The sequence below is a fragment of the Molossus molossus genome, unplaced genomic scaffold, assembly GCF_014108415.1.
Source record: "Molossus molossus isolate mMolMol1 unplaced genomic scaffold, mMolMol1.p scaffold_m16_p_15, whole genome shotgun sequence".
Taxonomy (NCBI): domain Eukaryota; kingdom Metazoa; phylum Chordata; class Mammalia; order Chiroptera; family Molossidae; genus Molossus; species Molossus molossus.
Window position 1 is genome coordinate 31618900 of NW_023425350.1, and position 27225 is coordinate 31646124.

The 27225-nt window shown below is 48.3% G+C and overlaps 1 protein-coding gene across 3 annotated transcripts in view; it reads left to right on the forward strand.

The window, feature by feature from the left end:
• Positions 1-27225, forward strand: part of PRKCE (protein kinase C epsilon) — a 483491-nt gene that overhangs the window by 431357 nt on the left and 24909 nt on the right. For all 3 annotated transcript variants that reach the window (XM_036262555.1, XM_036262554.1, XM_036262556.1), the window contains 2 exons: positions 19137-19275; positions 24078-24266. In XM_036262555.1, coding sequence (XP_036118448.1) covers positions 19137-19275; positions 24078-24266 — 328 coding nt within the window. The remainder of the gene's footprint in view (positions 1-19136; positions 19276-24077; positions 24267-27225) is intronic.

Here is a 27225-nt window from a genome sequence, read left to right on the forward strand (position 1 = left end):
TACCAATTTGTACTTTTCAATAATATATATGTTTTTATTGATTTTTTTAGAGAGGAAGGGAGAGAGAGATAGAAACATCGATCAGCTGCCTCCTGCATGGCCCCCATGGGGGATCGAGCACAAAACCCAGGCATGTGCCCTGACCTGGAATCAAACAGGGACCTCTCAGTCCATGGGACAATACTCTATCCACTGAGCTACACTGTCCAGGCCAATTTGTACTCCGTATAATATCTCCACCTTTTTCACCTAGCCCCCAACCCCCCCCCCCCCCCCCGCATCTGGCAACCTTCAAAATGTTTTCTGTTTTGATTGTTTATTTTGTGTTTTAGATTCCACGTGTAAGTGAAGTCATATGGTATTTGTCTTTCTCTGTTTGACTTATTTCACTTAGCTTAATATCCCATCTGTTTTGTTGCAAATGGTAAGATTTCATTCTTTTTTATGCCGAGTAATATTCCATTGTATATATGTGCCATGTTCTTTATCTAATCGTCTAGCGACAGACACTTAGGTTGCTTCCATATCTTGGCTGTTATATATGAAATGTCTTTATTTGTCTCTTGTCTTATGATAGCCTTTGTTTGAAAGTCAGTTTTGTCTGATATTAGTACTGCTACCCCAGGTTGTTTTTAAATTTCCATTTCCATGGAGTATCTTTATCCATCTGCATGTGTCTTTGGATCTAAAGTGAGTCTCTTGTGGGCAGCATGTGGATGGCTCTTGTTTTCTTCTCCATTCAGTCATACTGTGTCTTTTGATTGGAACATTTACTCCATTTGCATTTAAAGTAATTATTGAACCCAGCTAGTGTGGCTCAGTGGTTGAGCATCGACCCATGCACCAAGAGGTCCCTGGTTCGATTCCTGGTCAGGGCACATGCCCAGGTTGTGGGCCAAATCCCCAGTGGAGAGCATGCAGGAGATAGCCAATCAATGTTTCTCTCTCTCTCTCCCTCTCTCTTCCTCTCTCTCTAAAATCAATAAAGAAAAAAAAAAATGTTTACGTAATTATTGATAGGTGTGTAGTTATTGCCATTTTATTATGCATATTTTGATTCTTTTTCCCTCCTTCATAAAGAAGTCCCTTTAACATGTCTTTTAGTACTGGTTTGGTGCTGATGAACTCCTTTAGCTTTTTCTTATCTGGGAATTTACGGCTTTCTTAAGGCCCAGCATTAATAGACTTATCCCCCACGAGCTCCTCTGAAATATGGGTGTTGTTGTTGGCTTGAAAAATGAGAATCAGTTGTGCTATTTTAAGCCTCCAGACCCTTACCCTGGGAGGTGAGGGGCAAAGTATGGAAATAGAAAGGCTTGAGGTCTAGAAAGCCTGCCCATTTGGGCCTTCCCAGTTAGCTCTGCAGCTTCAGTTTCGATTCTTTATTTGCTTCCACATTTGTTCAGTACAAAACCATTGATCCTTGCCCTTAAGCAATTCGTCATTGATACTTTTTTTGCATGGCGCTTCAACCCTGGGTTCTTAGAATCCTTTTAAAACATTCATTGTCCCTTGAAATGATTCCTCCAGGTTTTAATAATATGTTCTATGTTTTCTCTTGTTTTGAAGTTGAAGTAGAAATACCTATTAGACTTTTAGCTTCTGGACGTTCATGGGCCATGTCCACATACACTGAGTGGCTACTGTCTGCCCCAGCCTTCTCTTAGAGCATGGAGGCCTCATGCGTTTGGCGTTGCTGGTTCTGCTGCCCTTGACTGCTGCTCACAGTACTGGCCTGGCTGTCAGCCAGGCTGTGTGTGAGTTGGTGATCAATAGGTACCTGTGAATGTGTGCTGGCCGGTAGGGCCTCTCCACTCTCAAAACACACTGACCAGGATCCTGAGGTCGAAGTCTGTAAGCCTTTGACGGGGAGTGGCTGTCGTCAGGGTCAGCCTGCTACCACTGATGTGCAAGGAGTTTAGACTTTCCAGGGCCTAGGGGTTCAGTCAGGGGTCTTGGCAGGAAGCCAAGTTCTGCCTAACTTGCACAGAAAAGGGATTTGCTGAACAGAGATGGGCAGGTCACAGATGCAATGTGCAAGTTGAAAAATAAACAGGAAATGGGCAGGGACCAAGAAGGCTGGACACAGCCATGCCTCTCATACATGACCAAGGGACAACACAGCCTGCTCAGCTCAGTCCCTGCACCTTCATGCCCCTGCTTCAGAAGTCACAGGCAGTATCAAAATGGCCAGGACTGGGTGGCTGATGTCCTTCTACAACGCGCACACTGAGGGACCCTCCCCACCTGTCCATGACAGTCTGCTGCAGGGGGAAGTGAAGGTGAAATCAGAGCAGCAAGAGGGCAGCCACCGATCTGCAACTCCTCTTTCTATTTCCTCTTTCTGGTTTCCCCTTCTGGTGGTTGTTTGCCATTGTGTTCCTTCCTTGTGGTCACTTGTAATGTGGTCAGTCTGAAAAAACAACAGGCATTCAAATCTATTTATGTGGCAGAAAGTCATTTTGTTGTAGGTGAGGGAGGAGTCTGAGACCAGTGGTTGGAAGGATCAAGTCTGGAAACTGCTCACGGAGGGGAACTATTTGTCAAGCATCCAGTCTGTGCCGGGAACTGTAATCAGTTCTTCACATATTATCTCATTTAAGCATCACAGTAAGCCTTTGAAAGGAGTATCGTTATCCCTGTTTCACAGGTAAGGAAGCCAAGGCTCGGGGAGATTCAGACATCATTAATAAGTCAGAGCCAGAGAAATCTTCAAACTTGTGTCTGTGGGTCTCTTGCTGCATCTCTGGCATCCCAGCCTCACTTATCCTCAAGTGGCCTCACAGAGGGTCCGTTTTGGTATATGATCCCTAATCTTTATGTCCCTGATCTTGAACCAGTTGTCCCTGGTCTCTGGTTGGCCATTAAAAATAAGACTGATAAGCCCTGGCCGGTTTGGCTCAGCGGTTAGAGCGTCGGCCTGTGGTCCGGAGAGACCCGGGTTCGGTTCCCGCTAGGGGCACATACCTCGGTTGCAGTTTGTCCCCGGCCCTGGTTGGTTGTGCGGGTGGCAGCCGCTCGATGTGTCCCTTCACGTCGATGTTTCTCTCTCTCTCTCTCTTCCTCTCTCTCCCTCCCTCTCTATCTGAACAAAAAATGTCCTCGGGTGAGGATAAAATAAAAAAATAAAAAAAATAAGACTGATAAGCCAATGAAATGTCATTATGGAGATGTTAAGACTGGATGACCACACACCTCCAGCCCTTCTGGGATGGAAATGTGGGTGGTTCTGCAGTGAGACCACCAGAGCAGAACCAGGCAGTCAGTATTCACTGTCCTCTCCTGGGACCCGGCTAGCACTGGGGCAGGCACTATGGACCCGAGGAGAATATAGTCCACGTGGCAGATGTGGGTCCTTCTTCCAGGAGCCACAGCTCCTCAGGAACTCCTTCAGTGCCAATTGTCTTCACCACCCAGCTTAGACCCACGTGGAAGGTGTGGTCAGGAGGGCCCTCCACAAGGTACAGATCTTGATTCCCCACCCCTACACCAGCGGTGGACTTCTGGGCAAGATAGTAACCCTCTCTATATATCAGCTTTGTCATCTATAAAGTGGGTGACAGTAGTACCCATTTCAGAGAGTTTCTGCAAGAATTAAATGAGATCATCCACGTGAGGTGCACTGGTCAGTACTACCTAAGCGCTATCATTGAGCACAGTGGCTTCATGGTTTTCTCTGTTTCACCTGTGGATGGCAGAAGCCAACTCTTAGAATTCTGTCTCTTGCAAGTCATCTCACGAAGGCCAGGGGCACTTAGTAGGTGCTCATTGGAAGAGAAACAAAGACACAGACCAGAGTTAATCCCAGCCTAAATGTTTGTAGCACTTGCCTTCCTTAACATGTTACTTATTGTTGTTAACTGATGGTCTCTTTCCACGCTAGAATGGAAGCTCCATTAGGGCAGGGAATTGGTTCCTTCTATGCCAAGGACAGTACGTGTCACAACAGTAGTTGCTTAGTAAATATCTGGATGCATGAATGAATGGCGTTTCCAATGAAAGGGAAACTAGCTGACTAGGAACTACAGGCAGCCTCTGAGCCCTGGAGCTGACCGTCCCACTGTCCCATGGGATGCCAGCCGGCCTTGGGTTCTTCTTGGAGGCCACCCACAGGAAGCCGCCTGTGCCTGTCTCTAGCCCCAGCTCCAGCCAGCTCACCTGCAGGGCCCAGGGCAGAGCTTTTCAGATTGGCAGCTGCTTCGTGTGATGTTGTAAGACTCACTGGGAATTGCTGCCATTTGGATTTATGGTTTTAATTGTTTTACAGTTTATACTTGTGCCCTGCAGTGATTTTCCATTAAATCAGAACATTTATGTTTGAGAAAAGAGCACGTATGGTTGTGGGTATGTATATCTTAACAGCTAATCTCTGGCAATAAAATCTCCTTGACAGTCATCAGCAGATTAGGAAATTGACATTTGTTTAATTAACCTCCATTTGAGGCTGTTAGCACATGAAAATAGTGATTTTTTTTAGCCTGAAAAGATGACAGAGTCTACATTCATATACTCTAAGGCTTCAAGAGTGATTTTTGTTGTTTCTATCTCTGTTAGCATAAAGCAGTAGATAAAAATATATTGCAAATAATATATAATGAATAATATATAACATATAATGAATAACAATATATAATGAGTAATATATAATGCATGTAATAAAACATATAATATGATTAATATACTATAAAGACATATATACAGAGATGCCGAGAGTTATGTAGCCTAGGCACATCCTCACAGCACATGTGAACCACCTTTTTAGTTTTCATTCAAGTTTCAGTTTATGCCAAAGCACTTGCTAAAATAAATTCATAGATCATGATTTCTTTATTTCAGAATAGACTTTATGGAGGACTTGTTTGTCACAGATCTGAACCACCAACCAATTGCACATTCCTGTGTTTAATTGGGTCAAACCACTTGCTTTCTGGCTGAGAACACCATCTCTCACAGACCTTGTCACTGTCTGTACTTGGTTGGACTCATTCGCTTGGCCAGCTGGCTTACACCACACACTGACTTCCTTAAAGTCCAAATTAAAATGTGTACTTAACACAGGTAGCAATTGCTGCTTGTCGTGGGCTCTCAGGAATAGTAAAGCTATAAATGCTAAATCTCAGGGTGCTTTGTGCTCTGTGTATACATCCTCATGCCCTCAGTATATTTCCAGGACCTAGTTGTAATTGAAAGAGACTTTGTTTAGAAGCTGGTTACCACTTTTTCCCACAGTAGAAATGGGTCAACCTTCAGTACCTCCCTCCATTGAACATAACTGACTACTATTTCATCCACCCCTATGCCCAAACCACCTCACCTGCTCTAGTGTGAGGATAAAATGCAGCCAGCGATTTCCAGCTAAGTCAGGGAATGAACAGCACTCTGAATTTAAGCTAAATAACATTAAGAAAAAAAATCCCAATCCTGACTCAAGAATGGCCCTGCCCATTAACTGTTGGACTTGCTCAGAGACCAGTTCTAGCCCTCTCCTCTCTTCATGCTAGATCCTCTTCTCAGAAATTCTCACCCACGCTCATTAGTTCTCCAGCTCAAACCTTCATATATGGCCCCCTGCTCAGCATGTCCAGTTAGAAGTCTGCAAGGCACCTCGGGCTCAGAACGTGCAATTTGGACTACTAGTAGGCCCCTGCCCTCATGCCAATACCTGGGCCTCCCTGGTACACAGGGAGTACCCAGTTAAGAGTCATCAAGTGGAACGTGGAGGCTGTCTTAAGCTCCAGTTCTTGATTTTGTCAACTCTTCCAGAAGGTGTCGGCCCGGATGGAAAACAGGATGCTCCTAACTTGCCTGACGCTCGCGAACCCGTCTTCTCCCCATTTCTGAGCGCAGGCCCGAGCCCACAGACGCACGTGCGGGCGTGAACACAGCCCGGCCCCGGGCGCACGTAGGCGTGTGCACACACGCGTGCGCGCGTCCACGTTTCTGATTAGCTGGAAAGCTCCACACGGTCTCAGAGCAAATACCTTCACTGGCCAAATTAAACAAATACACATGTAAGACTTCTTTTTTTAAGAATAATAAAATCTGTTCTCTGTCCCCTCGGAGGTCAGCCCGTTTCAGCCTCCCGGCCTTGCACGAGGCCTCTGACGTCCTCCGTAACTCGGGTGACCCCCACTTCACAGGAAGACGTGCTTCCGCGACATCCCCCGCCTCGCGTGGAGCCCCGTTCGTGTTCCGTCCGCTCGGTCCGGGCGCCGTGCCCTGCGCGGTGCCGACCACGGTGCCAGCCCGCGGCCCGGCAGGCTGCGCAGGGAAGACGTGCACCGTCCCGGCGGGGGTCCTGACCCAGGGCTCAGCCGGACACCTGGCCGGAGCGCGCTCCCGGGCGGGCCTGCGCCTGCGCCTGCGCGGGGCTCGCGGTCCGCTTCCGGGGCCCCAGGCACGCCCCCGCAAAGGTTACTCCTGGGCCTGCGGCCGGAGAGGCCCTCTCTGCGATGACAGATTGCTGGCTGGGTTTCTAGCTACAAATCACTGGCCCAAAAAAGGCGAGACCGGCAGCCCTTGCCTTCTAAGGGCAATGGTGGTGTCCTGCTGGTCCCTCTGGTATAGAACTTCCCGCCCCAAATATTGTTGTCTCATCTCCACTGCTCCCTCCAGACCCCTCCTTGAGGACAGGGACTGTCTTCTCCCCCAGTCTGCCCAAGGCCTAGCGCGAAAACAGACTCCGTGGGCACTCAGTAAGTGCTGTGGAACATCACATAGGAGGGCCAGGTAGGCAATGCATGAGTAGTTATCATCGTGCCATTCACTAGACGGTCATTCAAATGGGCTTCATACAGAATCTGCCCATTATCTTATGCAGACATTCAATGGACATTGAGTGTCCGGCACTTTGCAGGGCTCTGGAGACCAAGCTGTGAACGTGAAGTCGCAGCCCCTGCCTCATGGAGCTCACCGAGGAAAACTCAAGGAAGTAAACAAAGTAACTACGAACTATGACCACCACTGCAAAGGAAATGACCAAGGTGACTGAGACTAAAGTGAGGGGCTGGGACGTGGCAAAGGTCTCAAGGCAGAGCAGTGCTTGGTGAGCTTGAACTGCTGGAGACCCCGGTGACTGACTGGAGGAGGATGGTGGTACCAAATGATGGGGAGAGGAGGACCCCCGGGCGCCAGAGTGAGGCGCTTGAGTTCCAGCCTGACTGCCAGGCAAGCTGCAGGAAGTTAGCAAAAGGGTCTTCCCGAGTGTGATGGGAGAAGGGATCAGAACTTTCGAGAGAACATCAGATTTAGCTGCCTTGGGTGGTTTGGGCCTTCGGTGTTTTAATAGTTCCATATGTTATCTGAAAATGTTTGTTCAGGCCATCTGGCTGCCTGGGACCATGATCCACAAATCAGCTCTTGACTCACTCATTCATTCCTTTATCCATTTGCCCAGCAGGTATTGAGAAGCTAGGGGGCATCAGGCACTGGGGGGTTCAGGCCCTGCCCTCGTGACCGTTGTGGACGATAGATGCTCATACTGAGGTTTGTGCCAGGACATCGAGGCAGGAGACACCCTCACACATCTGGGAAACCACACCCCCAAAGTCCCACAGGCCCCAGGTTTAGACAGTGAGGGGCTGTGGTGAGGTATGAGACTAAAGGCCAGGCTGTTGGAGACCACAAAGGCCTAGTCCATTCAGGAAGCATGTCCACGGGGCCTCATGAAGAATGTGAGCAGGGAGAGCTGCCCCTGGTTTACATGGCGTGTGAAACGTCTGCTGGGCAAAGGTTTGCTCCGAAGTGGAAAGGGAAACATTTGGTGCGCGGCAGCCAGGATTGCAAGTTCAAGTTTCATGGACTCCAGCTGCCTTCGCTTCCCAGGATCTTAGACGAAAAGGGTCCTTGGGGATTAACTCATCCAGTCATCTTATCTCATATTTGAGGGCAGTAAAACTCAGAGAAGCAGCTTGCTTAAGGTCACCACTGTCCTTAGCCCCAGTCTGAACACTGAAACCCAAATAGCCATTTTGAGGTGCGAGTTGATTAATAGCCTGGAGAGGAATGGGGGCACTAGGTTTAGTGTCATGACAGGCAGGGCAGCCCACACCACTTGCTGGGGACACAAGTCAGGGCCTATTTCCCATCAGTGGAGGCCAGGATATTATCCATGCGTATTGAGGACAAGAATTTGCTTTCAGTGCTGTGAATGAAATAAGTAATTGGGCAACCGTGCAATCAGATAAGTTATTCTGCCATGATTCCAAGTTTCAAAGTCCAGGTACAGTCAGTCCCAGGCTATTTCTTTTGGCTGTGAATGGGCATGCTGTTTCACACCTCAGGTTTCTAGCTGTCATTGTAGTAGCTGAAGGTCTGCTGTCTTCAGACAAAGGGTCATCTGTTTGGTCAAAATAGCATTATCTAGCTATTCAGTTACATCTTATAACCATGTTGCCATGAGTCAAAAACAACCATCACTCCAACTGCATCAACTGTGTTCTCAATCCCACAAAAGGGCAGGAGTGTGGATATAATTTTTTTTTTTCTCCTCAAACAACAGAGCAAAGTGGTTAAGAGCATGGGAGTTGATGTCAGGCAGAGCCAACTCTGTCATTCACCACCTGTGTGTCCTGGACCAAGTAGATAACCCTGCCGATCTTTAATGGAGAGGATACTAGTCCACCAGACTCGTAGGCTATTTGTGAGATAAAATGAGATAAATCATGTAAATGACTTAACACTGAGCCTGACATGCAAAAACATTTGGGGGAAAAAAGCAGTAGTTATTTTGCCCCTAAATGATTGAGCTGTTGAAAGGCTTGGAGGAGTTTCCTACAGATTGACCCACTGAAATATGACCACTGACTCTCAGGTGTCAGCACTGCAATGGGGAATTTTGAAATCAGTTACCTTGGCTCTGAAGCAAAGTATGCTTTTCTGTTTGATAGAGAGGCATGAGGTGCATCTTCCTAGGCTTCTCGATTGCCGTCCTGTCTGGCCTGGGTGGGACTCGCGTGACCTGGCATTCCTGGGAGAGGTTGCAAAGAAAGCCTAATGGATGGAGGATGCCAACCAATCACCAACATGTGCCACAAATTTGCGGGGAGTCTGACTATATTGAAGGGGAACATTATCTTCCTCTTGAATATGTTGTTAAATTGATGAAGGTGTTTGGCAGCATCTACCAGAAGAGCCTGTATTCCCATCTGATTAACCACAACCGTTCACAAGTCTCCACTATTTGTCCCAAAACAAGCAGAGTTTCTTCATAACCTCCCCTAGGGCCTGTTCTCTGGTGATCCAAATACTTGGCATCTGCAAAGTAATATTTCTAAGTAATCTTTTATCTTTAAGTAAATGGAAGAATTTGCTGTCGTAAATGTGGCACTCCGGCCTGGGCACTGTGGACGCAGCGTGCCGGAGGAGCTGAGCGTGCGGAGAGCCCGAGCATCAAGAGTGGAGTGAAGATGGGATTCGGGTCTCTTCCTTTAGGGCAAGCTTTCAAATCAGGCAGAAACACTTTTCTTTTCCAAATTTTTCTTATGTATGAAGGCTGCCATGCGTGCTGATCCTTTGCTCAGTGCTGTGTGGTTTCCAGAGAAGAGTTCCCTGGCCCTTATTCTTGGGAGTCTGTCATCAAATTTGGAAGATAAAAGTTTATAAATGAGAAAGGGTGAATTCTCAGATGGGACATGGAGGTGCTGTGTTAAGCAAACAGGACTCCACCTAACTTGGGCAGTTCAGGTCCCCATTTACCTCTGTGAGCTGTGTGCCCCACGTTCTTTATCTACATGGTGTGGATGATGGTACCCCGCCATGACCGCTGTGGGCGGTAGAGGAGATGCAGGGAGTGATAGCGCACGGTGAACCCCGGAGCAGAGACAGATTAAAGCTGTGAACCACAGCGGCTCCCATGGCTGCAGAGAGGCCCGGCCTGCAGCCTGGCCAGCCCAGGTCCCGAGAAGTGTGCGAGGATCTGGAGGCTGTCACATCCGTCCTGATTAGCAACACCTGTGCAGCCCTCCTCCTCCTCCTCCTCCCTCCCCTGCTGTGCTTTCTTCCCTGGGGCACTTGGTGTCCCCTTGAGGTGGCATTCCCTAGGCCCAGAGGAAAGGAATCCCTGATATTCCCACTGGGCCAGAATGAAAGTCTGTGTGTCTGTCTCTGTCTCTGTCATTTAAGTATCATTCACAACTTTGTCCCATATGTTACAGTTGACGTTCCTGTTTTTCACCCCACAGTGTCTGTCTCGGTGGCTTATACAGTAGAAGGTAATAAATATTTTTAAATGGTTGTTAGGATCTATGACTTGCCCTCACAAGGGATGTGTATTTTAAGAGATGTCTGTTGAAGGTTGCTGGAGAGGGCAGAATTTCTGCGGTAACTACCATGTATCAGACACTGTGCTAGGCTCTCACCTCTGCTGTATCATTCAGTGATGGCAAGATTATCCCCACGTTACAGATAAGGAAACTGAGTCCCAAAGACAGTTTGGACCAGCCCAACACCCAGCTTGAAAGTAGCAGAGCTATGATCCAGTGTCAGAACTCCTTCACTTCCTATCTGAACATCAGGAAGAGAGAAGTTGGGGGAGCTGCCCAGCATTTCAGGTGATAACATGTAGGCCCCGCAACCATTATACATGAGCTGGACACCGAACCAGAGGTGCAGATAACCATGGGGGGTGCGACTCTTAGAAGCCAAAATTATCCACGTTTCTATAGATATCAACGGTTGACTATTGTTACAGTAAAAGTCTAATTGGCCCTACCACTGCTCCCCAGTATGAGACCATTTTCCCACCCCACAGAAACCCATTTTAGGGTCTTTGCTTTTCCTCAGACCTTTTCCCTTTCCCACCTTAATGATAAAGGAGCACAGTCAGTCTTAGAAAATAAGCTTTTTTTCCTTCATAAAACTAACTGCTAGGTCTTTTTTTTACCCCCTTAAAGTTTTTTTTTTTTTTTTTAATTCTCACTCGAGGATATTTTCCATTTATCTTCAGACAGGGAGGGAGGGAAAAAAGAGAGAGAGAGAGAGAAAGGGAGAGAAACATTGATGTGAGAGAGACACATCGACTGGTTGCCTCCTGCACGACCCAGACCAGGGCTAGGGATGAACCACCGAGGTACATGCCCTTGACCGGAATCAAACCCGGGACTCATTGGTCTGTGGGCTGACGCTCTAACTGCTGAGCCAAACCAGCCAGGGCATTTTTTTGTTTGTTTTGTTTTGTTTTTTTAATTGAATTTTTAGAGAGAGAGAAGGGAGAAAGAGATAGAAACATCAATGTGAAAGAGAAACATCAATCAGCTGCCTCCCACACACCCCTCATTGAGGATTGAGCCTGCAACCCAGGCATGTGCCCTGACTGGGAATCGAACTGGGACCTCTCAGTCCATGGGACGATCCTTAATCCACTGAGCCACACTGGCCAGGCTCCCTTCAGGTTTTATAGATACATTGTTTGGGAAATGTCCTCTCTTACTGTCTTTTGAGTTTCTGGAAGAGCTCTGTGCTCCTACCCCAGGGGAGCCTTGGTTATACCATGCGGCCTCTAAATCAATTCTTCCCTGTCAGCGACAGCGACCTCTTGGTCTCTGCATTCCCCTTCTCACCACGAGGCCTTCCTTTCCCAGCCCGAAGGAGTCTGGGTCCAATCAGCAGACAGAGATTTCCAACTCATGGTTTTTCCATTTGATCTGAAAGTTGGTCATGGACAGTCATATGGGGTCAGCCCAACTGTCTCTTACCAGCCAGGCAACCTTGTGACTTACCTTTTCTGAGCCTCAGTTTCCTTATACATGTCAAATGTTAGCAGAGATGGGGTGGTTTGGATTGCTGTCTCCCAGGGATAAAATGGCAGGGGAGGCCTGACCGGTGTGGCTCGGTGGATTGAGCATCGTCCCATGAACCAGGAGGTTGTCGGTCCAATTCCCGGTCAGGGCACACGCCCAAGTTATAGGCTCGATCCCCAGTAAGAGGCATGTAGGAAGCAGCCGATTGATGTTTCTCTTTCATCAATGTTTCTGTCTCTCTCTCCCTCTCCCTTCTTCTCTCTGAAATCAATAAAAACATGTTAAAAAAAAGAACCAAAAACGGGAGACTCCATGCAAATCTACTCTTTCCTAATAGCTAGATCATCACTCCCAAATCCCTGCTTGGCTTAATGATCAGGACCAGACTATCTCGGAGCCTCAATCACTGCTTCAGACTTAGATTAAGGTAGTAGTTGTCCACCAGAGGCCCTGCAGAGGACATTTGGCAATGTCTAGGGACATTTTCAGGTCTCATAACTGGGGGTGGGGGTGCTGATAGCATCTAATGCATAGAGGTCGGGTATACAGTACTAGTTAACATCCTGCAGTGCACAGAACAGCCCATAACAGAATTATGCAGCCCCTAATGTCAGTCCTGCTCCAGTGTGCCAAGGCTGAGAAACCCTGGACTCGAAGGACTCTGCGTGACCTGCTCCTTCCCCTCTTCCCCACAGTCCACATGTTCCTCTGGCAGCTGGGGTGGAGGGCGGCTCCATGGGCGTTCTCACAAGTCCTCATTCTGGTGGAGAATACAGTAAGGTAGCCTTCAATCTGGGTGCCAAGCTGGCCGTCTTCCCCCCACCACCACCACATCAGGGACTGCCAAAGATGTTTGCTATCACCATTACTACTTATCACTGGTCTTAAATTTCTAGTCTACACAATCAGACAAAAGAAACAAGAAATAGAAAGACTGCAAAGGAGGAGGTAAAATGATCACTAATTATAGGTGATCTGGGAAGTCCAGGAGAATCAACTGGAAAATGCCTCTATAAAAATAACTCTCAGCCCTGGCCAGTTTGGCTCAGTGGTTGGAGTGTCGGCCTGTGGACCAGAGAGTCCCGGGTTTGGTTCCCACTAGGGGCCACGTACTCAAAAAAAATTTTTTTAATAAATAAATAAATAAAGCTCAGTCCAGTGGCAGGGCAGAGAATGAGAAGCAGAATTCAACAGATTGTATATACATAGACAACAAAATCAAAGATAACATAGAAGAAAATACCCCATTTACAATAAGAATTTAAAATATAAAATAATAACTTGGATTATTTAAAGTGGATTCAGTTGCAATTAATATATAAACCCAAACAGTAGTGCTTTCAATAAAATATAAGTTTATTTATTTTTTATATGAACATTATCTGGAGGTGGCATTCCACTGAGCATCCCTGGGGCCTGGTCAAAGGAGCATATGCTAGGACTCCAGGCATTATATCTGCATCCATGCAGCAGGGGAGAAGAAGGAAAGAAAATGAAGAGCAAGGCTCTTCCTGTGAAGGAGACTGTCACAGGTCTGATTGGCTAGAATTTGGTCACAGAACCACACCCAGCTCTGGGAGAGGCTTTGCATTCTGGTTGGGATCTGCTTTGCTATGTGCATGGCTTTAAAGAAACTCACCAAGGAAAAAAGTGAGAATGGATGTTGAGACAGCCAGCAGGCTGCCATAAAATGTAACAAGACATGTACACGATCTATATGAGAGAACTTTAAAATCCTCCTAAAGGACACAGGCTTGAACATATAGACAAACAATATTATTGGATAGGAAGACTCAACGTCATAAATATATCAATTTTTCCTGAGTTAACTATAACTTTAAAAATGTTGCCAATAAAATCACCACCAGGATATTTTTTACACTAAACAGGCGATTCTAAAGTTTATAGTGAAAAATAAACAAGCAAGAGTAGACAGTAATTTTGAAAGAAGAAGAATAATAAGACCAGCCCTACTGGATGTTAAAACATAAAACTATAACAAGTTAAAAAATGTGGCATAGATCAATATTATAGAGTGAAAAGTACAGAAATAAATCCAAATACATGCAGGAATCTAGCATCAGTATTTGATAAAGGCGGTATTTCAGTCAGTGAGGAAAAGACATGAACTAGTCAGCATATGGAATTGGGACAACTCACCAAATGCTTGGAAAAAAAGAGTTGGACCTATACTTCACGTTTTTTATTGAGACAAATTCAAATACATCAAAGACAAGTTTATAAAATGAAAGCATCAAAGTAGTAGGAGAAACCTTGGGAGGATGCTTTTATAACTTTGAAATGTGTAAGCCCTTTCAAATTAAGATTTAAAATCCAAAAACCGCCCTGGCCAGTTTGGCTCAGCGGTTAGAGTGTCGGCCTGCGGTCCGGAGAGACCCGGGTTCGGTTCCCGCTAAGGGCACGTATTTCGGTTGCAGTTTGTCCCCGGCCCTGGTTGGTCATGTGGGTGGCAGCCACTCGATGTGTCTCTTCACGTCCATATTTCTCTCTCTCTCTTCCTTCCTCTCTCTCCCTCCCACTCTATCTGTACAAAAAATGGAAAAATATCCTCGGGTGAGGATAAAAAAAAAAAAAAAAAATCCAAAAACCATAAAAATAAAACATCAATTCATTTACATAAAAATAATATTAGCATGGCAAAACCACTGCAAATAATGTCATAAGTATGTGTTACCCTGGCCAGCAGCTCAGTTGGTTAGAGTGTCGTCCCAATACGCCAAGGGTTCATTCCAGTCAGGGCACATGTAAGAATCAAACAAGGAATGCGTAAATAAATGGAATAACAAATTTATGTTCCTCTCTCTCTCCTCCCTTTTCCCCTTTTCTAGCTCTAAAATCAATTAAGAAAAAGTAAATTTCAAAAACAGTAAACTAGGACAAATACAATTTTTAGCCCACACCAAGTTCCCTAATCTAAAAAGAACGCCAATAAAAATCAATAAAAAACAAATAACCACAAAAGGAAAATGGACAACAAACAGTTCACAGAAGAAAAAAACAACAACAGATCAGTTTAATACATGAAAAATGCTCAAACGTAGAGAGAAACGTAAGCCTAGATTGAGATACTATCAGACTACCAGGAACTTGATAACATACCGTGTTGACAAGCAGGCACTATCACAAACTGCCGATGGAAGTGTGATTGGTCAGCCTCTAAGGAGGGTAGTTTGGCAACATCCATTGACATCCACGTCTTTGTACAGTCAGATTCAGAAATTTCTTTTCTAGGAAATGTGTATAGTTACCTTCATATATGCAAGGTGTCACGGCAGCCCTGTTTGCAATAGCATAGTATTGGAAGTATCTTACATGTCCCCTAGTAAATATGATGGAGTATTGTGCAGCCATAAAAAAGGATCAGGAAGTTCTTTATGTGCCAGGACAGAACAATCTCTACTGTATCTTAAGTGGAAAAGGAAAGGTATAAGCGAGTGTGTATGGTAAGCTCCATTCAGCTAAAAGGGGGTACATGAGTATGGCAAACCTCATTTAATTGCATTTCACAGATACTGTGTTTCTTACAAATTGGAGTTTGTGGCAACCCTGTGTTGGGCAAGTCTATTACTGCCATTTTTCCAACAGCATTTGCTCAGATAGTGTCTCTGTTTCAGGTATTGGTAATTTTCATAATATTCCAAACTTCCTTATTATAGTTCTTATGGTGATCTGGGATCAGTAATCTTTTATGTTACTTGGGGAAAGACCCTCCAGCAGCAAATATGACACGAAGGTTCAGATGATAGTTAGCATTTTTTAGTAATAAAGTTATTAAATCAAGGTGTGTACATTTTTTTTTTTAGACATACTACTATTGCATACTTAATAGACTACAGGGTAGTGTAAATGTAACTTTTATATTCACTGGGAAACCAGGAAATTTGTGTGACTCACTTTATTGTGGTCTGGAACCAAACCCGCAATATCTCCAAGGCATGCCTGTATAGTCACATTTTCTCATTTATGTATGAAGTGTGAGCATAGAGGATGTACAGAGGTTAAGTACAAAGCAGTTGTCTTCCAGGGGAGAAAGGAGTGTCTGAGGAACAGACGCAGGAGGGAGAGTATATACTGTATGCCCTTTTATACTTTGGATTTTATAAATATATGAATGTACTACCTATAGAAAAAATTAAATGGAACTATTAATAGATAAACAATATGCAAAAGCTAGCCATAGGCTTGTATATAGGGAAAAGGATTTTGCTGAACTTTTCCCCACTATTAAAAAAATGACCCCACTCCTTAGAAATGTCCCCAGTCCTCAAAAGCGCCCTGGCCTTGTGTTTGAGAACCGAGTGGACAGGGGTTCGTATCTAAGCAGAAGTCCTTTGCAAAGCTGTCAGTGAACAAGTTGGACGAGTACCTACCCTGTCCCCGGCCATGACCTGAGCGCCGTGGGAACTTAAGAAGGAGAGAAGCCCTCTCAGCCTGCCCTGCAAGCTGGCCCTCGGAGCGGCCCAGCTGCAAGCATTTGCTCCCGACCACCCTTCTCAGGGAGACTGAGAGGCCCCCAGGGAGGAGGCAGCGCCTAACGCCCACAGGTGGAAAAAGGTGGGGCAGGGATAGGAAGTAGAGTCTGGGGTCCTGGGCAGCTGTGCTGGGCAGGGGAAGGGAAGGGGACCAAGAGGGGACACAGCCCTCGGCCAGCTGCACAACAAGCAGAATTGCCACCTTGTTGCAGCAGCCCTGTCCCCTACCCCCTGGGCTTTTCCTCCAGGTTTTTCTGTCTGAGCAGTCATGGTCCTGGGCTTCCCTGAGCTCTCCCGTCTCCTGGCATCCCACTCAGGAACTCACTGAGAGCTCAGGACCAGACACATTTGGGCCCAGTGGCATCAGTATTTTTCTTTTTAAAGAGACTGAAGACCACCCTAGAGGAGTAAGGGAGGCCTTTCTGGCCCCCAGGGGTCTTTCAACCTTCACTAATCTTCCTGTCACATAAGTCACTGTCTCTTCCATGGGACTTAGTTTCGTGTGGGGAGTTAGAGCTTTTGAGAAATACAGACAGCAGGGTCCCTGAGGAAGTGACTAGTGGCAGGATGTCAGGCATCAGCAGAAGAAACTTTTTGGCCTGGGACCTCCCTTCATCGCAGCAGGGGGCAGCTGAGGTGGCTGTTCTCCCAGGGAGATGGGGACAGGAAGCAAAGGGATGGCCTGCATCTGGCCCAGGGCAGGCAAAGAAGAGCAGGAGGTGGAGAAGACAGCCCACCTTCTCTTGCGCTGAGTAGAGCCCTGAGCTGAGGGAAATGCTGAGTCTCAGTTTTCAGAACAAGGGCAAGGTTCAGGTTGGTGTGGAATCTTCTGAATCTATTCCATTCATACAAATTAGAACTAGTCCTTTCTGTGACATAATGAAGGCTTTAAAAGAGAGTGCTCTGAGCGTGGCATGTGGGGTACTTAAAAAGCTGGGGCTGGTGGCTGGCACTGAAAGAGGGGTAGCACACAGAGGCAAGGACACCAGGTCCTGGCTCCAGCAACGCCCTGTCACCTTACAGACACCACTTACCTTCTTCTGGCTTCTGTTATTTCTGCCACAGTAACAGCTGAGTGTGCACTTCCTAACTCTCAGCGTTGTTCAGAACATGAATGTAGTTTGTAGACCTTGGTGCTTGCTACATGTTGTTATTGTTACTATTATGATGAGTGTTACCATGGTGATCATTATGCCTGCACTTGGGTCTTGGAAAGTCAACTGTAGATTTAGAGTGTGAAGGTGTCATAACTCACTGGGCCTATAGGTCCTCCTCTCAAGGACTCCAGCATTTGCTGGTGGGCAGACAGGACACCTGGTTCCCTCTAGCTCAGTTTCCTCATGAAGGGTATAACAGTACTTAAGCCCTGCTACTTTCCACACTGGAGCAAGCCTAGGAGCAGGAATATGTCTGGTCCAACTTGACAGATAAGTAACAGCAGCAAGGTGACTTGACCAGGACCAGGGCACAGCAGTGATTAAAACACAGGCCTCCTGTGCTGGAGCCAAGCTGGTATTCACTGCTCTCCACCCCCCCCCCCCCCACACACACACACACAGAGCTGAGCCTTGACCACACACATGGCCGGGGGGGGGGGGGGGGGCGGGTCAGAAACCCCAGTCACAGGGACTGGGCTGGTCGGGCTCACTTTTCTTTCTGCAGTTCATGAGCATTTGCTTAGAGCAGCACATTTTAGTGCTCTTTCCTCAAGAAGTCCCAGCTGTAAGTGGAAATGGGCCAGGGGTGCAAGGCAGGCAGGCCCCAAATGCTTCCTGCCCCACCTTTGCACTCAGGCCTGGATTCCTGATAGGGGAAGAGTTCAAGTCCAGACGCCAACAGGCTTGGGAGAAAGGCCCCTCTTGCTCTGTGTGTAGGAGAATGGGCCTTCTTTGCTAGACCCTGCCCCTACCCCAGAGTAGCTCCTGAAGAAGTCCCGGGGTGGGGAGGACCTCCACTCAAGAGTCTAGGTCCTTCTATGAGACAGGTCTGGGGTTTGCAGACTTGCTTGGTAGGGAATTCTTCTCCAGAGCTCCAGATTTAATACAAGGTCTCACACAGACCCCCAAATAAAAGTAACACAGGCCATGAGGGAGCTGCACTGGTTGATCCAGCTGCCACGGCGGTCCTCACTCATGCACAGAGCTACCTGGGATCTAGAGGTCCTGGTATTGCAACCAGTGTGTCTTCCTTCCTGCCCCAGACCCTTCCCCCACTCAGCCCACTTGCTCCTGAAAGACTTACCTTGCAAATACACAGTGCACATGCAGGCCGGGCTCCCCCTGCCCATGGCATGAGTGTCAAACCCCTCTTCCCGGTACCTGACACACTTTGTGGGTGGCTTCAACATGCCTATCTTGCTTCACCATTCACTGGGACCCAGTTCTCTGGTCTCTTCACTACCTTTTGCATCTAGTGTATTGGCCTTCCCCTCCCTCCCACCTTTTCTCTTTCTAAACTTTCCCATCCATGTCTATCCAAGCTCCTCTTGAAAGTCAGTGTTTCCTGGAAGCCCTCCTGCCTGCACCAACCATCACTGGCCTCCCCCGGAAACACAACAGCTCGCATTGCTGGTGCTCTATAAAGTAGCACCTGATTCTTATGTGGTTTTGGTCCTCCAGGTGATCCTTATGGTTAACTCACAAAGGAAGGGGCATACGTTGCTTCTTTCTCTCATATCAGGGTCTAAATAATATGCATTTCAGCACATACAATAGCTCAATTAATAGCTTCTCCCTTTATTACACTACATTTGTCCTCAGGTTGCAGAAGCTCCTCCCTCATGTTGGGGAGAATGGAGACTCCATTGGGGGTTGGCCATTGTAGGTGGAAGATCTGAACTCCAACTCAAGAAGAACATATTGGGATGAGTGCAGCATTAACCATGTGGTTCTGGCCCATCTTGCAGGGATTTGAAACTGGACAATATCCTTCTGGATGCAGAAGGTCACTGCAAGCTGGCTGACTTTGGGATGTGCAAGGAAGGGATTCTGAATGGTGTGACAACGACCACATTCTGTGGGACTCCTGACTACATCGCTCCCGAGGTAAGACCCTGTGCAAAGGGCCACCACCTCCTGCTGCCACAGCTGAGCCAGGGCTTCATCCCCATTGACTGGGGTCACCTGGTGGTGCTGGGGGAAGGCTCTGGAAAACCAGAATGGATTCCAGGGAAGAAGGAGGAAAGGTTTTCTGATTTCTCCATAAAGAAGTGGCGTTGATGGGGAAGATAATAAGTGAGCTGCAAGTAACAGGCCATTCCCCAAATCTGGGCAAGTCCTCCTAAATAGTTCTCTTTTATTCTTCCAATCCAGAACTACCAGTGGAACTAAGACCAAGAGAAACTTTTATTTACTTGTATCATTGTTTTTACTTCTCATCAGAATAGAGGAGCACCATTGATAAAGGCAGAAATGAACTTAATCAGCTATAACTTGCCTACCAGAAGACCAGGAGTAGTTCCCATTTCCAGAGTCGTGGTGATTCTCCATAGGGGGCACACAGGATGGAGGAGGAGGAGAGGGAGCTTAACTGCCTCATTATAAATGGAGACCAGAGATGTTTGTTTTGGGCCTCACCCATGGGTTGCCTTTTGTGAAAGTTGTTTAGATGTTTTGTTCATCATGAAGTGTTTGTTTGCCTTGAGTTTCTCCAGGTCAAGCTTGCCAAACTGAGAGATACCTAGTGTGATATGATTCAGATTTAATACATAGCCTATCATACATTCTTAATAAAAATGGTCTTGAGGGTTGAGATGCGGGGAAGATGAGAAGGAACCAGTCCTCATTAAGCATTGCCCAGGGTGGATAGGTGTGTGTTAGCACATTCAGATTTCCTTTCTTTTCAGTGGGCATTGTTTGAGCACCTGCTAGACACAAAGCAATGTGGGGATAAAGAATTGACTGGGACAATGGTCGCTCTCCTAAAAGAACTTTTGGTCTAGAGGGAGTGACAGGTAAGTAAACAACTAATTAAGTAGAATCAGTAGGTACTGAAACACAAGATGGTATCCTCAGGGATCAGGGAAGGCTTCTTGGAGCACCTGGTGAATGATTTGAGTTGTAAAGAATTAGCAGGATTTCCTTTGGTGGTAGGGATGGGGAACATTCCTGAAAACAATAGGGAGGACTGAGTGGGGGTGGGCAGGGAGGAGGCTCAGTCTCCCCGGCTGGGAATCCTTTAGGCAGGAGCTGTGTTTCTAATCTGGGTACTTCCCGGATTCAGCACATAAATCTGGCTCTTAGTAATGGTTTGTTGAATGAATAAATGAATGAGAACTTGGGACACTCCAACATGAGCAAAGACAAAGGGATGAGAACATTCTTGGCCTTTATTGTTTTGAAGATTTTTTATTGATTTTTAGAGAGAGAGGGAGAGAGAGAAACATCGAGGTGAGAGGGAAACTGACCAGCTCCTCCTGCATGCCCCCTTCCGGGGATCAAGCCTGAAATCCAGGCAAGTGCCCTGAACACCAGGAATCAAACCAATAACCCTTCAGTACACAGGAAGTCACCCAACCAACCAATCCACACGAGCTAAGGTGGCCTTTTTAAAGAAAGAAAAACAGTGTAGCTAGAACAGAGGATTTTTTAGTGCTCTTAGCAATGGACGAGATTAAAAAAGGACCAAGGAAGATGGCCTTTATTATGTAGGATCTGTGGACCCACCAAGGGCTTCCTCGTAGACGTAATAAGACCTGTCCTGGGAAGTGTGCATCAGGGCAGAGGGAGCAGGGAGAACAGTCGACAGGCTTTTCACAGACCCAATGAGACATGAGGAGGCCTGGGGAGGGTCAGAGAAGTGGGGATCAAATAATAGGTAAATTCTCATTAAAACCCATATCTTCTAAGAGATCTGAAGAGTAGACATTTCAGTCAGTCTCTACCAGTGTGATTCCTTCGCAGGAATAGTAGGAACTTAACCTTCAAGGAGAAATCAGTGAAAGCCAAGACTCTCAACTAGGACCTGCTTGTTCAGCATCTTCCTCATTTTTCCCTCCTCATCAGAATGCTTGGTTCCAGTCCCTCTGAGTTGATGCCGGAGTCAAAGTGTTGACAGTCCAGTGCAGTAGTTAAGGACCCAGCCCAAGACAAACATTCACTTCATGATGAACAAAACACCCACACAACCGTCACGAAAGCCAATCCATTGGCAAGACTCACAATGAACAACTCTGATCTCTGCGAAGAGGCCCAGACAGTCTTCCTTCCCGTTCTACACGTGTGCCCACTAGGCAGAGTCACCACTACACCTGAAATGCCAACAACCCCTGGTCTTATGTCAGCAAATTACAGCTGATAAAGATATCGCTGCTTTCATCAAGGGCTATGGGGAAGGTTAAGTGGAAGGATGCCTCTGAAGCACTCAGCACAGTGCCCGGTCCACAGCAGGCACCGGGCAATCAGTGGGCTCCCCCGTGACCACTGCTGCTGGGTTCTGCAGCAGAGGGAAAGCACAGACCTGGGAGTGAGGTCCTAGGCCAGACTTGACCTTCATGTGACCTTGATGAAGTCATAGAACGTTTTTTACCCTCAGGTTCTTCACCTTTCAAATGGGAATAACAATTCCTGCCCTACCCACCTCATCAAGCCGTTGCGAGACTATAATGAGATTAAAGCATGGAGATGAGTATGCTTCAGAAGGCATAAGCCTCTGTTCACAGAGGAGGGGTTGTGAGATGCCAGGCTGACCTGAACCAAGGCACCTTCTGAGGCACTAGCTCTGCACCAGGGCTTCTCTTCCCGCCATGCGCCCTTAGCTAACACCCTGGCACCCCCCCGCTTTCTCTGTGGCCAGCCCTGGGTGATGCCTGGTGTTGGAAGGCCCAGTGTCTGCCCTTCTCCTCTCCCTCAGCTCTGACCCACTCAGGGAGTTGGCTGCGGCACCGGGCGCCTTCCCGTGGCATGTGAAGCCCTGCCCTTCTCGCCAGCCCCATCGAGACAAGCCGATTAGAAGCAGATAATTAGGGCCAAGCCTAAAAGGAATTTTACAAAAGCTGCCACCCAAATAGGGACGCTCTGGAAGAGGGGAAGGGAGGGCAGGGCCACTTTGTGGTTCCCACAGCACCATCCTGTCTGAGCATACACAGGCCACCTGAAGCCACCTCCTCACCACCTGCTGAGACAGAGAACTCAGCTGTGCCACCTCCTGGAGGCGGAGGGTAGCGTCCTGAGCACCGAGGCCCCTGAGCCCAGGAGAGAGGAGTCCGCCCAGAGGGCACACGCAGTGGGCACTGTGGCAGTCAGTCTCCTGAGCAATAGAACTAGGCTGGTTATGGGGCTCAAAAGAATGCCAGTGCCCCTACCACCTGCTTACTTATAGATGCCCTAGGGCGGGGGTAGGGAACCTTTTCTCTGCCAAGGGCCATTTAGATATTTATAACATCATTCGAGGGCCATACAAAATTACCAACTTAAAAATCAGCCTGCTGTATGTGGTCAGATACTCAGTTAACGCACCCTAACATGCTGGTGGAACTGCTTCTCCCTGGTGAGGCGGGTGATGGTAGCTGCTATTGATTTCGCAGGCCTTGTGCGGCCGCGGACCGGACATCCCCTCCCCCTGCCCTAGAGACAACTGACCATGAAAAAATAACTAAAATCATGGCAGTATGTGGGAGGTGCCTGAAGATCTCAGGGACAGGTAAGGGTCTTAGGGTAGAAGAGAGGCAGGAGATCCGAAAAAGCTTCCTGGAGGAGGTGGGTGATCATCAAGACCTTGAAGGACAGAAACGGGTGGTCCTGTAGTGAGACAGGTTGGGCTGCTGGCTCTTTCAAGGTGGAGAGAGGCTCCGGCTTTGACTTTGGAACAGAGCAGCTTACTGGCTCCAAGGGACAATAGAGGGTATAACAGATAACCACGTGCTGGCCCCTGGCTAAGACACCAGAGGTACTCACCGAACACATTACCAGCTCCAAATAATTTGCAGTTGGATAGATTTGCTTATATTCCTTTTCATTCTAACTTCAAACGATTCCTAGAGCATGTTTTTACTATTTTCAAAATCCTTCTACCCCAGTCTTTTTATTTATTCCCAAGCAATCTGCAATCTCCAGAAGGGGGTTTAAAGTCCATCACAGAAAGCCCGTATATACACCAGGGTTCAGCCTTCTATTTCCTGGCCGTCTTGAAATCTGAGAACGGAGCTGGAACCTTGTTCTCAAACAAGGTTTCTGTCTGAGGTGTCCTGCAAACTGCAGTGATTAGACACGCCTTTGCCTTTTGGGTCACCTCAAATAAAAGGAAGGGGGCCCTGGGCTTTATAGGGGCGGGAAATCAGGGATTCATCCGCGCGTTATGGAAGTCACGAGAAACGCGGGAGATGGGTCTTTCCTGGGACTATGCGAGAGCAGCGTGGTCCTTTGTGGGTAGAACACAGAAGAGTGGGGACACTAACCATCGTTTCTTCTCCAAGAGCCCAGGGCTCAGGTAAGTCAGCAGCGTCGCCGCTGGAAGAAGACTCCGTGCTGCCCGAGTGGGCGGTCACAGCTTGCTTGTGTCTCTCAGTCTGCACCTTGCTCTCTGACCCTGATTTTAATGTCAAAAATATGCATTTTTTAATAACTTGGCTATAAAGACAAGTCAGAAACTTCATCTTACCCCTGCTGGAGGACAGACTGTAGGTACTGACTTTGGAGAGTTGGCAGTTGACTCCTAACACAGTGCCTCCCAAACTCGGTTTTTGCTGAATTTGCTGCTGTAGACCCTGACTCGATGTAACACGGGGCCCCGCTCTGAGGAGGAGCCAGCTGGAAACGGGGGCACCGTTCTGCCCACGGGTGCTGGTGGCACAGGCGTGGCTGCGGGCTGAGTCTCTGCGGGGCTCTGACGTTGCCCGTGTCCTGAACAGATCCTGCAGGAGTTGGAGTACGGCCCCTCGGTAGACTGGTGGGCCCTGGGGGTGCTGATGTACGAGATGATGGCGGGGCAGCCCCCCTTTGAAGCTGACAACGAGGACGACCTGTTTGAGTCCATCCTCCATGACGACGTGCTCTACCCCGTCTGGCTCAGCAAGGAGGCTGTCAGCATCCTGAAAGCTGTGAGTGGTCGCCCCGCACCCGAATTTCTGTTCCCTGGCCTTCCAACCATCCCTGTTCTTCTCACTCAGTCCCTGTCTCCTCCCTGCCTGCCCACGCCCCTTCCGCCCTTCCTCTCCGCCCCCCTCTGCCCCCGCGGATGGAAGGCATGGCCCTGGGAGTCAGGGGGCTGCTGAGAGCGGCCGGGAGGGATTGCTCTTCTTGTGGGAAAAGTGCGGGGTGTCCGTGTGTTTGTGTTTCCTGAGGGGAGCTCTGTGCCCCTCGGTGTCCTCCAGGGAGTGCTTCAGTGGAGCAAAACCGAGCCACACTGTGCTGGTACCACTCCCGCTGCCTGGGCTGGGGCTGGGCCCTCCTCACACCTCCACAGTGGCCGGTGACAGGGAAGAGAGAGCAGGAGGAGGGAAGGCACTGTGCCCCTGTGTCCACAAGGGCATCGCTGTGGCTGAAGCGCTGACCAGAAAAGAAGTGTCCACGCGAGATCCACGCAGCCATGCTGAATTCAGACACGTGACAGAGAGACTGTCCCCGTCCCTCACGTGGGAAAACACTTAGTGCTTGCTCAAGGCAGCCATTTCTACCCAGAAGACATGTATACTAAGGCAGAAAGTGGTTACCTGTCGCCTGGGGACAGCAGTGGAAGCTGAGGTGCAGGGAAGCTAAGCAGACCTGCAGGGCCACCCCGCCAGGCTGAGGCAGGACCATGGTGACAGCCCAGGAACCTTGACGTCAGTGCTACTGGCTACTTTCACCCGTCAGAATGCCCCAAAGTCCAGTAGTTGGCATTCCACATTTGCAAAATGTGCCACATCCAAGTGCCCTCTCTACCATGATTTCCTTTCCTTGTTCCTTCCGTCATCCCCCAATATTTACCTGGTTACATGTATTTACAAAGAAATTTTATACGGCTGTCATAAATGGAAAATCAGTATCATCTGCTGTAACTAACTACATAATTCATCCTATGAAAATGTTAAAAAGATCTCAAAGGACCTTGTGTCTGGGGGACACCTAGCATATTTAGGAAAATACCACACCAGAACATGTTACCTTTTGCTCTCATTGGTTTTTTCCTTCCTCTCTCCCTCACCTCATTCTTTCCCTTCCATTAATTAATTTAGTTAATATTGAACAACTATTCATCAAGTGCTTCCAGTGTGCCAGGCACTGTCTAGAGGCTAAGTGTCGGTGACTGTGATGGCCATGGGCCCTTCCAGCAGAGCTTCCAGCCCAGCAGGGGAAGGTGGGCAACACAGAAAATCCACCCATACGTGGTCACAAGATCGGTGAAAGAAGCAAATGCAGTATGTTTACAACACATACTTATTGCGCATCTGGTATGTGGCAGTCCCTGTGCCAGGTGCTGGCTAAGGAAACGCACACAGCACCCAAAGCAGCCAGAACACCAGCCCCGCGGAGCTGGTCACTCACCCCAGGCTCTGAACACCAGCCCGACACACCTGCCTGTCAGCCTCCCTGCCAGCACCCCAGCTGCGCCCTTTCGTTTTGGATGACCCAGAGCAGTGTCAATGTCCGGAGATATTTTTAGTTGTCACAGCTTGGAGCTGGGGTGCTCCTGGCATTAGTGGGCGGAGGTTAGGAATGCTGCCAAACACCGCACAATACACAGGACGGTCCCTGCGACCAAGATGCATCCGGTCCAAAATGTCATTAGTGCAGAGGTTGAGAAACTTTGACCTACAGACATTCAGAAGCTAGAGAGCGAGCCTGTGAGGCCAGGTGGAGAGGCCGAAGTCTCAGAGAAGGCGTCTTCCTTGGGAGAAGAGCCTGTGGCTGAGCTTCCTGAGGTGGTAAGACCTGTGCTTATCCATAGCCCGGAGCGCCCCCTCCCAACATGGGCGGACAGGAAGGGCTGAGGAAGCAGGGAGCAGCCTTCCACTCCCTTGGCCTTGGAACACGTCACTTCCTCACATTGTCGCTTGATTCTAGGGCCAGGCCGGTTTTCCATGATTCTGGCCACTGAGCGTCTCTGAGGGCTGCCGCCTGTGTGAGGTGCAAACCCTGGAGAAGCCATTGCATCACATCACAGCACAGCCCCGCCTGGCCCCGGCGCCCTGAGCCCGGCACTCGGCCCCTACAGTCACCGCAGTGTAGTGAGTGCGCAGAGGAGCCGGCACCCAGGTGCTGGGAGCCCAGGGCTGATTCCTCCATCATAGAGCTCACCGAGGAGATGCGTAGACACATGATAACTTAAATCAACAAGGAGCATGAGGTCCCAGGTCTCCACAGAGGAGGCAGCATTTTGACTGGCCCTTAGAGGATGCATTGGCACTGAAGAAGGGCATCCAGCCAGAGGGAAAAGGATGCAGGACGCCAACAAGATAGACTGGGTTCAGACCAAGGAGTTTCTGTGTGCCAACTAAGGGGTGTGGGCTCTAAGGGGTGATAGGAAGTCATCAGAGGTGTCTGAGCAGGAGTGACCTCTGCTGACTTTGAGTAGAAAGATGAAGTGTGTTGGTGCCATTCCTAACTCACATCTACCCACCACCCCTTGATTCTTTGATCCGTGGCTCTGGCCACTCCAGTAGTGTTTGGTCTGTGCCCATGTACTTTGGTTTCATGGTCACCAGGCAAGAGATGGTAGGAAGCTCTCCCAATCTATCTTGCTGATGAAGCCTGAAATTCTACCATTATAAATGTATTCCTTTGGCTTATAGTTTGTCCTCTTAAGTCCCCTTGTTTACTGACTCAGCCTTCACCCTCCGAAGTGTAATACTTGGTCTCGACCACCGCACACACACCCCTACCTTTATTTGGGTGGCTATCAGAAATGTTTCCACCCTGGCCGGTTTGGCTCAGCGGTTAAAGCGTCGGCCTGCGGTCTGGAGAGACCCGGGTTCGGTTCCCGCTAAGGGCATGTACCTCGGTTGCAGTTTGTCCCTGGCCCTGGTTGGTCGTGCGGGTGGCAGCCACTCAATGTGTCCCTTTCACGTCGATGTTTCT